This window comes from Eumetopias jubatus, unplaced genomic scaffold (assembly GCF_037043125.1).
Source record: "Eumetopias jubatus isolate StellerSeaLion01/CBP00866 unplaced genomic scaffold, mEumJub1_p1.0 scaffold_4, whole genome shotgun sequence".
In the NCBI taxonomy this organism is placed as follows: Eukaryota; Metazoa; Chordata; class Mammalia; order Carnivora; family Otariidae; genus Eumetopias; species Eumetopias jubatus.
The window spans coordinates 73,398,931-73,410,965 of record NW_028274810.1 but is presented as its reverse complement, the minus strand read 5'-3'; the positions used below and the strand labels follow the sequence as shown (position 1 = coordinate 73,410,965).

The window sequence follows — 12,035 nt, the reverse complement described above, 5'->3', positions numbered from 1 at the left end:
GAGAGAATGGGAGAGGAACGTCAGCATCCAAGAAGACTGAAGACATATTTCAAAGATGGAAAGCTGATGGAGGAAGGTGAGGAAACCACAAATAGATCACACTGAATGGGACACCTCAGACCACAGAACCCTGGAGAAAGGTTCAGGACTTGGAGAGGAGGGGGTGTGAAGCAGGGAACTGAAAATGGACGTTGGGAGGGAGATCCTCTCCCCACACACCAGCCAGGCATGGAGCATCTCCCACACTGGAGGTCTACTCTTGGAGAAACAGGGAAAGCCCAGGGCTCAGGGCCAGCAAATAAAACACAGGGTAGGAGTGAGGGATGAGGCTACAAGCAATGAGAATCTGTCAAAGGAAGGCTGAACCCCTAGCCCACATGTACATTGCGTTTCTACCCTGGGATCGAAGCTGGCAGGTTCCTCTCTGGAAAAATGAAATGGCTCTGAAGAAAAGCCCCCCGTGTAGTACCATTGGAAGGTCCCATGGAGAAAGAGGCACAGAACTCCGGGCTGGTGAGCGCATGGAGGTGCTGGGAGGGGGGAGCGCCCCGTAGCACCCGGGAGCCCTGCGCCCACCCACACCTTTCTCCATGTAGCTCTTGCATTTGGCTGTTCCTGAGTTACGCCTGAGAGGGTGAAGCCATAGATTGATTGATGTGATCACTCCTGCTTTTGGAACCTGACAAGATCGAATGGAAGTCTGCAAATCTGAGTGACCTTGCCCCGGGAGACATTTTCATACAATATGATGAATTATTGGGCATCTAGAAATGTGCCCTTTTGCTATAAGGGATCTGTGGTCAAAGACCAGGAGGTAACCTGTGCTATCACAGATCTATGACTTTGTCCCCAGTTCCTGACACAAAGCTCTTAATCCCATGTCATTTCCTTAGAGGTGATAAGGGCACCTTTTATTCTAACAAGGCAACTCTTAGCAGCCTCTAGATAGCTTCAGAATGGGGGCTGCTCACCAGAAAGACCAAATCTTGATGAGAAACTTGGAGGTTTAGCCCCACCCCCCACCTCTGGGGAGGGAAGAGGGACAGAAGATGGACCATCAACAGTGGTTAGTGACTTAATCAATCATACCTACATAGTGAAACCTCCATTAAAAACCCCTAAACTCAGGGTTTGGAGAGCTTCCAGGCTAGTGAACACATCAAGGTGCTGGGAAGGTATCATACCCGAAAAAGGCAAGGAAACTCTGAGCACCCTCCCTACCCCCATACCTTTAAAACATTTTGTCAAAATTTATTAAGATCCTCTTGCATGAGTTCAGCAAGCAGCTCATTTTTCTGGTCCTGCACTACTGAGCAAAATGAGGACTGCCAGTGTACAGAGTAACGGCTTACTCTCTTGTGTTGAAGAAGTGAATATGCTGTATTTAAAGGAACAGACCTGCAGGAGCAGGGACGACTTTCAGAGCCAACAACTCTGTGATGAAGAAGAACCAGGGACCTGATCTATTTTCTAATTTATACTAGAATCAGAATTAGCCTGACATCTCTGCATATCAACTGTCTGCCTTTTATGCTTTTCTCGAAATGCCATATCCAAGATGATGGAAGAGATTTTTTAAAGTTCATCAAAGTACTAAAAGCTCCTATTGTTAAATGCATAAAATGAAAAAAATAATAAAACTAGCATTTGGTAGACTAGAATTTAAAACATTAAACACATTGAGAATCAAGTGTTTTGCTTATAAAAAAACAAACAGTGCTTGCCTTTCTCCTTGTGCAGGACATGGAGCAAGCTTCCTCTCTGCGCCTTGGCAAACTGTCTTACCCCTGTTTGGATTCGCTTCCACCATTTTATCACCTGTACTTTCAACGTTACAGAATACCCCCGCAGGCCCCTTTAATGTGAACTTTCCTACCGGTGTCACCTCCTCGGGGACATCTTCAGCCTTTTTGTCATCTTCCTCATCATGCTGATAAGCTCGCTCTCACTCCCTTTGGGGCTGCATATCGAGTCTCCAGAAAGCAAGTGTCGCCATTCCCTTGTCACCTCTTTTCTCCTATGGCTCCACTTGTGTCCTATTCAAATTTTACTTCCAACCTTATCGCCTGCATTTATTCGTCCTACTTTCATCTTTCTTGGTGGATTCTCTTTCAATTGTCTGCTTTTGTAAAATGTGGGTTTACGGCTAGAAGACGAAGAGGCCACCCAAGGGCACTCTTTGCCATCTGCATGTGAAAGGAGTAAGATGTGTAGTGACGCACCACCCACGTACCTGCAGTGACGGTTGCTCACCGCTCATTATGCCTGTTATTTAGATAGAGATTTGTGGCCTGTAGAGCTAGCAGCAAAGTTTCTTCTACTTTCTGCAATTACTCATGGTTAACAATACTTGGGTCACTGAAATGTGAACAGTGTTGCCAAGAAACTGCTACCTTGAGAGCTGAAATCCACCCACAAGCAAGAACAGCCTGCATTTGGCGCTGGGACCTGCCCGGTCCCCACCTACGTCTCAATGCATGGGACTGCAATATAATGCAATGGGAGGGATAATTCTGCCTGCACCCTGATGATACTTTGTGGGCTGATATGGTAGAGGAGGTGACGTAAAGGACTTCTATGAAGTATATCTCTGAAATTGAGGAAAGTGATTCCATTTGCTATCCAAGAAAAAAAAAAGAAAAGGAAGAAAGGTAGGTACAAGTTTTCAAATTCTTTAAAGGTACTAGCAATAATGACTTACTTTTGGCCTTACCAGTGTGAACTGTTAAGCTGTGTTCTCCTTTCTTAAAACTCTCAATATGTTCCACACATAATACAAAGTCTTGAACTGATTCTGAGGCTCCCTATTTGAATTACTATACATTACCCCATCCACTAATATTGTAGATTGTCAAAAATACGTCAGGGTAAAACATTTTGGTCTTCTGAACACAACCTGTTCGCTCAGAATTTTGTTAATTGAAATTAGTTTACAAAAACTAAACTCATTCTTTTTGTACCAGAAAGAATTATATGGAACGAGAAATTTTATATACCAATGATGCTACAAGAAACAATGTGAAAATAAATAATATTTTCTGCTTAAAAATATACAGTTCTCAGGTATTTCCAGCCTCCCTAAAGTATGGTTTCTAAACTGGAATGGAGAAAGGGAGAGCAGGTAAACAAACTTCCTACCCTATCAACACAGAGTAAAACCCACCATGCAACGTGGCCTGCCCACCCATGTCCCACCTATGCCTAGCTTCCAGCCAGCATTTGAGTACCTCTCAAATATGTACCACCGAGGCTCAGACATTATGAAAAGCCCCCAGGCAAAATAATTCCAAGCAGGTATAAGCTCTTACCATATGGCAGGCAATGTTCTAAGCATTTTACGTATGTTCACTCACTTAATGCTGACAGAAACTCTATTTAGTAGACAGAGACGACATAGCACAGAAAAATTAACACACCCAGGGTCAAACAGCAGGTAAGCAGTAGAAACGGGTGTTAAACCCAGCAGTCTGGCTCTTGACTTCCACACAGCTCAACATGAAAAAGGGGGATCATAATGCACAGGGAGGGGCCGGGGGAAACCCAAGGAAACAGAATGAAAGGAACAGAAGAAAAGTCTTAAAAAACCAAAATTATAATTCACATTCTGAGATAACAGAATGAAGAACTCTTAGGGGATAAAATGGAAAATGAAAGCCAAAATAAATATTCACTAGATGATTAGAAAAAAGAACCAAAGAAATCTTTTCCCTAAAGTGGAACTAAAATACAAACTGAGATCATCAGAAGGGATTCAAAATGTGACTTAACAGAAACTCCAGAATTAGAACAAAGAAAACAGGGAGAAGCTATCTAATAAAATTTGCCAGAACTGAAGATCCAGCATCCTTCCAAATACCCTAACCAAAGAATAAAAACAGGCCCACACCAAGGAATGTCATCATGGAATTTCAGATTGCTGGAAGAAAAGCTTCCAGAGAGAAGAAAGAGAAGGAATGGCAGCAACTTCTCAGAGAGGAGGCAGTGCCTGCAACATTCTCAGGAAAACTCCCACCAGCCAATCTAAAGGCAACTGCAGAAATGTAGGAGTTCCCAAGTTCCCTTTCCTAGGAAGATTCTGAAGATGGTACACAGCAAAAGAACGCATAAGCTAAGATGAGAATGGATTCCAGGAAATAGTGGATCCTATCTAGATGGTCTAGAAGAGACAGGGTGAGAGCTGTATGACAGACCTAGGTTGGAGCAGGAAATTATAAGGTGGATAAAATGGCATGCGTCTAAGGAAAAATAAGGATACAAAAGGAAAATTAGGCATACAGAAAAATACAAAGTAGTAATTAACTCAAGGAAAACCCAAAAGCTGTGCCACAAAGGAAATTTTATCATAGTCCACCTAGCTGACAGTGATGGGTATTTAAACAATCATAATGATATAAACATTGACTCTTGATTTATCTAAAATCGTGATACAATTACTTAGAAGGATGAGGAAGGTGTAAGTTGTATCTTCATCTATCATAAAGGAAAGGCAATTTGAATCCAAAGTCTAAATTATCATCCATAAATAGCAATCTTACTTAATACATAAAAGTAACTTCTCCATTTTTTATTCCTGAATTTTTAACCAAGATTATATGTTTCTTTGAAAATATTTTAGTTTATTAAAGAATTTTTTACAAAAAGAAACCAACAGAAGAAATCCAACCGTATGGTGAAATCCCAAGTCTACAAACCCTTTTTCTTGGTTCTTTGTATACAAAGATGCTGCTTAGTGTGTTCTGCTCTTCATTTTCTCTCTTGTCCGTTTTCCAGGTCTCTTCTACGGAAGAAGAAATACCACATGTAGTCATACTGCAGTTTGGCCTTCTGCCCCAAGGAAAAGAAGGGCGTGGGTAGGTGTGGGATGGGACCCATGGCTCACTTACATTTGATCCTTTCTTTCCAGGCCTCTTGAGGCCCTTGCCATGAGCCGTCTTGGCCCGGAAGCTGGATACATCATCATAGCTCTCACGCGTGTTCCACTTGGAGCCTTTCTTCTTTCCACCAAAGCCAAACTTCTGGTTTTTATAGCGCCGCTTAGCACTGGGCCTGGAAAAAAAAACAGGCTTACAGGTTACCCACAACACTACAAATCCTGATGGATCCCATGGCCGACCAATACCCTTAGTTTCCTGTCTATAAGCAAAAGCTCTTAGATGCTACCGTTACCCAGAATCTCATCCTTGGTCCTACATTCTTAACTCTAAAAACTCTCCAGGCAAGCTCATCTACTTATGGTTTTAACCACTAGAGCACGAAAACAAAGCAAGAACCAGGAAAGGATCCACATATATCTTGTGGCTCAACACTTATCCCTGGAAAGCTTCTTCTATTTTAACTAACTCTTGCTAGATCATCCTCAGTTGTTTCTATTCCTTTCAAGGATAGTACATGCAATTAACATTCAAATGTAATAAATTTAAAAACTGGTCATCCCACAGGAATCTCAAATTCAGCATATCGAAAATCACATGCCATCTCCCTTCCTAGAGTGGTTTCACCTCCTGTATATGAACACTGACTCGAGGTTGGTAGTGCTACCATCTATGCCAGCCTCCTAGGCTAGAAACCTGGGTGCCAGCCTTGATTCTTCCTTCTTTCACTCTCTACGCCCAACACAATTACTGAGCGCTGCTAATTTAACTTCTTGAATATTCTTCAACCCGTTTTCTCTTCTCTGCCCGTTACCACTTTTAGTTCATTCTCATTGCTCTCTGGACTTTGCAGTAACCCCCTAATCAGTTTCCCTGCCTCCCTCAAGTCCATCCTTTATACAAGTACCACTGTAATTTTTCAAACACATGACTATGACCTGCTCATTGTTTTAAGTAGAGCCTATCAATGTCTCCCTCATTGCCTACTGGATAAAACCCAAGCTTCTTAACAAGGCAAACACTGCCTCTGTGACTCAGCCCAGGTGCCCCTCCAGCTACGTCTCACCTCCCCTTGCCCCACACTGCACTCCCAGTGGTGCCAAATGTTTGCTGTTCCTCATACACAAACCTGCTGCTCTCATCTCTATGCTTTTGCTCATTTGTGTTCTTCATTCTTGCTGAAATCTGTGTCTCTCCGAGTCTCCTGGTTAATTTTTGTTCATCCTTCAGACTAAGCTCAGGTGCGACTCTCCTCCAGGGAGCCATCCTCACACCCTGATCCCCAGACCGGGTCTGCTATTTCTACAATGTCCTTCCACACTACTTCGTAAATGCCTTTATCATGGCATTAATACATTCTACAGAAATTATCACTTCCCCCAGGCCTGGTGTCCAGGGATGCATAAAGGTAAACTAGGAAGAAAATAATAATATGCACCATTAGCCCTTTTAAATCTGTATAATACTACGAGGGCAAACAATTTTCTCATTTTCACAGATGAGGCAACTAATATTTAGAAAGGTCAAGCAACTTGCTCAAAGCTACCCAAAAGGGCAGACTCTAGACCCAAACCCTAGGTCTACACTCTTAACCATCATACTGTGAGATGAGGAAATCAACTTTTACTGAGTATTCACTTAAAATGTGCCAAATCCTTAAATAACGCTACTGTAGGTTTTTTTTTTCATAATTTTTTTTTTTAAGTAAGCTCTACATCCAACGTGGGGCTTGAACTCATGACCCCAAGATCAAGAGTCAAATGCTCTACTGAGCCAGCCAAGCACCCCCTACATCACCCTACTTTAATCTTCCAAGACTGATAGGGCTAAAAGGACCCATCGCATAGGCTTGTAAGCCTTGGTCACAGGCAGCACTGTGCCCTCTCAATTCTTAGGCCACTCCTGTGGAGGTCTTCACTGTGCTCATGGACTGCTTGCCCAGTACCCACCACAAAGCCAAAGCAAAACCCTTCATACCCCTTCTTCATCTGCTGGCCTTTTGCTCCTTCGTTCGTTCTCCGTGCAACAGGTTTCTGATCCCCCTCAAGGAAATCCAGTTTATCAGAAAAGCCTAGGAGTGAAGAGGTACTCTGATCAGCACCAACACATTTTAAGAAAAGCTGAAGCTTCAAAAAAAGGTTGTTCCTTGCTAAATTAATTTTAAGAGGCACATCCTGCTCCCCACACTGTTCCCAAACCTAGTTCCAATGCAATCAAGGCTCTAGAGCAGGAGGTGTTAAAATTTGCAGCTGCCCCTGCCCCCCTATATCCTTAGAAGGGAGATATACTGACCTTTCTGGTATTTCTTAATGGCATTCATCATATGTGTTTTCTCTCGCTGCCTCTTCTGAAGAACCTCCGTTTGCACCTGGGACATAAACACAGGGCTGTCACGCCCCCTCCAGACCATCATCACTGCAAGTGTCTCCAATCCTCTTGGTATCAATGCTGTGCTACCACCACCACCGAACATTTACTCTATGCCAGAACTATGCTAAGGCTCTAAGTACATTGTTAGTTTATCTTCTCAACTACCCTGTAAAGCAGAAATTCCTATCACCCCCTGACACTGAAGCACAGAGAGGCTAAGTAACTTGCCTGAGTCACACAACAAGAAAGTGCACAGCTGAATTCACACCCCGGAGTCTGCACTCTTACCCCATTACACAATCATGCCTACAAAACCATAGCAAATCATGTCTAGGTCTACATCCAATTCTCAGATTAAGTATCTAGCCCCTACCGTTAGTAGGCATGAAAAGTATCAACAGAAGCAATCTCCCAAAAAACCAAAAAGAAAAATAGCTGTAAGGACAAAAGCAGGTGCTTACACTCGAAGGCAGGGTTTCTCAATCTCAATACTACTGATAGCTTGGGACAGGATCACTCTTCACTGGGGCATGGATGGCCTGTCCTGGGCATTGTAGGACATTCAACATCCTCCCTGCTGTCTACCCACTAGATTCAAGTAGCACACTCCCCATTGAGACGTGACACCAAAAATGTCTCCAGGCATTGCTGAATGTTCCCTGGTAAGCAAAATTACCCCCAGTTGAGAACCACTGCCATGACATTTCTTCGAATTAGAAACAGTGAACTAATAGGCCCAAGTGAAGTTTTCTTTGCCTTTGATCAATTAGGTTCTGTTACTACCGACCACCCAGGTCTTTGAGTTGACCTCAGCCATCAACCACCAGATCAATCCAATAAATGCACAGCTGCCCTTCCGCAGAGAACAGGACGCTGATCTACTCTTACTCCGCTAAGGACCCGTCAGTGAAGTGACTCCAAATATGGACAGCAGCTCACCACCCCAGATCATGAATGTTTATGTCCAAAATGTTGACAATGCTGATCCTCCTCACACTCACTTCTTCCCACAACCCTGACTTTAACTCCTGTCATCTTCTTTCCTAAATAACCATGAATTAAGAGGAAAAACCAAGAAGAGTTTCCCTAGATTTTACATTAGAACTCAGACAACTATAGTTTAAGCATACAGGTGCCATTTTTCCTCTCAGTTGGATGACAATCAATATGGTTCTTTCGAAGACTTTACAATCATCTAGGCCAGTGATTCTCCAAAGCAGGATGCATTTCAGAATCATTTGAAAAGTTTTTGGGGGAAGGGAAGACAATACACACAGATTCCCAGACATTCTGAAGCCTAGAAATCTGTTTTGAAAGATTTCCCCAGGTAATTTTGCTGTGAGGTCAGGTTTAGAGTCCACTGATCCAGACCCACCCATTCACTGTCCAGATGTGCTAATGAAGCCCAGCAAAATGAATGACTCCCCGGCAGTTACCATGCCACCCCCCACCCCCCGCCCCAGTGAGACCCTGGTGTCAAGGAGAGATGGATCCGAGCACACACGCCCCCTCTGTGGGGAGATAATCAACACAAGATGGAACACACACAGGGTACGGAACCAGATCTGACCCTGGCACCCCAGCCTGACAAACCCTTGGCCACATCCTATGCCCACACACTTTCCTTCTCACCTTCTTCCCATATTTCCTAAGTGCTCGCAGTTGCTTCGCCTTTTCAGACTTCTCCATGGCCGCCTGTTTAGCCTGCAGCTTCTGTCGAATCTAAAACACAAAATGTGGTCAGCTTATGTGATTTCAATCTGGGCTGACCACTACTTAGGGTGCACTAGAACGGGAGCAGATCTTCCCAATTCTGCAAACTGGGGCTCAAAGGAAACTTGTACATCATGTTTTACACCTGAGGACAAGAGGCCCAAAGACTGAGCGCTTTGTCCGAGATACAAAAGTATCAGGGACCTGAAAGGGCCCTTCCCACTCCCAGCGCGCTGTTCCCTTATGCAGAACTGCCTGCTTGCCATTTTGCCCGGAGAAACTAACTTCTCACCAACCCTACTGTCTGCAGACTGAGGTCAAACCACCATGCAGCCTCAGTTCCCTTCTTCAATGTAGCACATACACATTAAAAACTCAAACCGGTATCAGGTATCCAGGCTTTTCCATCAGACACACACATTTCAGTCAAAGGGTAAGCACCTGTCAGGGTGAGTGTACAGAGATGTGTCCGAGCTCATCTCTAGATTAGCTTTCCCAAGTACCACTGAGACAAGAACTCCCTAAAATCCAGCTTGAGACCCAACAGAACTATTGGAATAGATCTGGGATTAAATTTTGGCAATTCTCTTCCTCCCAAAGTTAAGTGAGGACCAATTCTACCCAACTCTAAATTATACTACATCTGATATTAATTAGTCCCTCATCCTAAAGAAAACTAAGGCCCAGAAAAAAGGAATTGTTTATAAGTTATAGCCCCAGCCCTTGACAATGGCAGGACAAGAAGTATGTTTCTTCTGTACACCACGCCATGACCACACCAGCTAGGAAATGCAAACGGCCATCTTTATCTCTGGAACCACAGTTCTTACAGTACTTCTCTCCTTAAATGTTTAAATTAGGAAAAAATCATCCTTATATTTATCTTATTGGTGGTGACTGGCAGCATGAATCTGAAGCAGACAGTTAAGACAGTAACTGTCCTCTGACAACTACTTCCCTATTTTTGGGCTTAGTCTTTTTAAAAATGTTATAGGAGATGGGGCGCCTGGGTGGCTCATCGGTTAAGCATCTGCCTTCAGCTCAGGTCATGGTCCCAGGGTCCTGGGATTGAGCCCCGCATTGGGCTCCCTGCTCAGTGGGGAGTCTGCTTCTCCCTCTGCCTCTGCCTGCCACTCCCCCTTCTTGTGCTCACTCTCTCTCTCCCCCTCTTTGTCAAATAAATAAATAAAATCTTAAAAAAAAAAAATGTTATAGGAGATAAGCCAGCTGACCACACTTAAGTGTAAAGCCTTCACTTTCCAGAGAAAACCTTTATTTCTTACCTTCTGCATCTGCTGATCAGACTTGGCCATCTCAGCAAAATAGTCACTGGGCCTCTTGGTAGGGACTTTGAGCTGATGGAGGCGGGGTAATACCGCCAGCACTGCAGCCTGGGCCTGCCGGTAGCTGAGGATGGAGGACAGTGTGATGCGGGACAAACTGGGAAATAAACTAAGGGAGAAAGACCTTCTCCTCCTTCTCACTTGCCTATCTGACAAGAACAACCTTGGAGTTATCTATCCATGGTCAGAAAAACTCTCAACATCTGACCTCCACCAGCAAGAACACACACACAAATGAAAATGTAATAAAACCTCATTAACTTGGTATCTAGGAGAAATTTAGCCGTACACTCTAAAGACGAAGGGGAGTTCTGCTAAAAATAAGTTTAAGAGAGTGACCACACTAACAGTACCCATTAACTTACAAACTAATACCAGTTATGAATGCTTATGTAGTCACTAGAAAAAGTTCATGTAAGAACCTTCCAGAAGCAAGTTTTTGTTTAAATAACTTAAAGTACAAAAAAACTTGAACACTGAATACTTAAAAATAAAATTTAAAAATAAAATAAACTGGACTTTGGATTATAACTGGTGGACCAAGGGGCTCTTCTCTCAAACAGGCACAATCTCCTTTAGCTCTTTTGAGTCTAAAGAAGCCCTCCTTCTTACTCTCAGGCTTATGACAACTTCTGAGGAGTACAGGCTCACTACTTTCCCCCCCTTCCCACTCTCTAGCACAGGGACCCTTAACTCCCACACTTGAAAACAAACATACAAACTCATCTCGCGCTGGAAGTCATCTTCTGGATCAACAGTTTTCTGATCCTTTTTCTGAGGTGTTGACTGAGGTCCACTGACTTCTGGCACGGGACCCAGGGTCACATCAAGCCTTTCAACCCATTCAAGATCCCGCTTGAATTCAGCCAAACACTGCTTCAGGCCACTCTAGGAAATTCAAACACTGAGCCAGCATGAAGGACACGGGCCAACGGGCAAAGCCCTAACCCCCAACAACCGGGTCGGTAATTGACCGTCCTAGCAATGCGCAGGCTGAGTCTTCCCTGGGACAAGAAGTCAGCACAACACACAAAAGAAACAAACAAAACAAAGCAGAACAGTGTTTGTTGTGAGCATCTCGTGTCCTAGGACCCCCGGCCAGGCGCCTGAGCTCACCACGTCGTTCACGGCCTTCTTCGGCCCCTCTAGCACGACATTAAGGCCTGGCTTCAGGAGTCCTTGGGAAAACGCATCCTGCAACTGCAGAGCACAATCGGCAGTCAGCACCGAGGGAGTGAGGCCCCTCTCCCGCGCCCAGCCCCGCGAGCTCGGCTGACACCTACCTCTCGGTCTGTGACCAGAGAATCATCAGAATCCGAGTCCGAACCTGACAGCGGGGGAGTGTCCATGTCTCAGCGAGCGCGCGCGTCCACTCTAGTCCACACAGCCGGGTGGCCAGAGGCCCGCGCGGCCGGAGAGGGGCGCCTCTCGCCGCGGCTGCCTGCCCCCAGCCCCTGGCTCTCACGCCCCGGCCCACGTGGACCCGAGCAGCACCACCGCCGACTGCTCTCCGCCGCGTCTCAACTTTTCGACGGGGACTTCCGCTTCCGGCTGCAGAAGTACACTTCCGGTTTGCCGTTGCTATAGGAACCGCTCGGGCGCCGGAGAGAGTCAGGATTGCTTGGGACCCATAGGAGTTCTACCGGTGGATACACGAGTAGTCTAGTATCCGGAGGGAAGAAGCGAAAGGTGGGAGCGCGTAGCTGGGGGTCGCCTGGAGAAGCAGGCAGCTGTGAGG

At 44.9% G+C, this 12,035-nt stretch overlaps 1 protein-coding gene across 1 annotated transcript; it reads right to left on the bottom strand.

The window, feature by feature from the left end:
* Positions 1–4,543: 4,543 nt before the first annotated feature.
* Positions 4,544–11,728, bottom strand: EBNA1BP2 (EBNA1 binding protein 2). Its single transcript, XM_028123320.2, has 9 exons — positions 11,581–11,728; positions 11,414–11,497; positions 11,016–11,185; positions 10,238–10,361; positions 8,874–8,963; positions 7,164–7,239; positions 6,849–6,942; positions 4,884–5,046; positions 4,544–4,777 (listed from the first exon to the last, which is right to left on the bottom strand). The coding sequence occupies exons 1-9, from the start codon at positions 11,644–11,646 to the stop codon at positions 4,727–4,729; spliced, it is 918 nt and encodes a 305-aa protein (XP_027979121.1). The 5' UTR covers positions 11,647–11,728; the 3' UTR covers positions 4,544–4,726.
* Between the last annotated feature and the right edge of the window lie 307 nt (positions 11,729–12,035).

Bases quoted from the DNA above. Each gene is read 5' to 3' on its own strand.
- EBNA1BP2 (XM_028123320.2), bottom strand. From the start codon at position 11,646: ATGGACACTCCCCCGCTGTCAGGTTCGGACTCGGATTCTGATGATTCT. The intron at 8,964-10,237 runs GTAAGAAATAAA...TTTGTGTTTTAG, and splicing joins CTGATCAGCAGATGCAGAAG to ATTCGACAGAAGCTGCAGGC. The intron at 4,778-4,883 runs GTAAGTGAGCCA...CTTCTTCCGTAG, and splicing joins CTGGAAAGAAAGGATCAAAT to AAGAGACCTGGAAAACGGAC.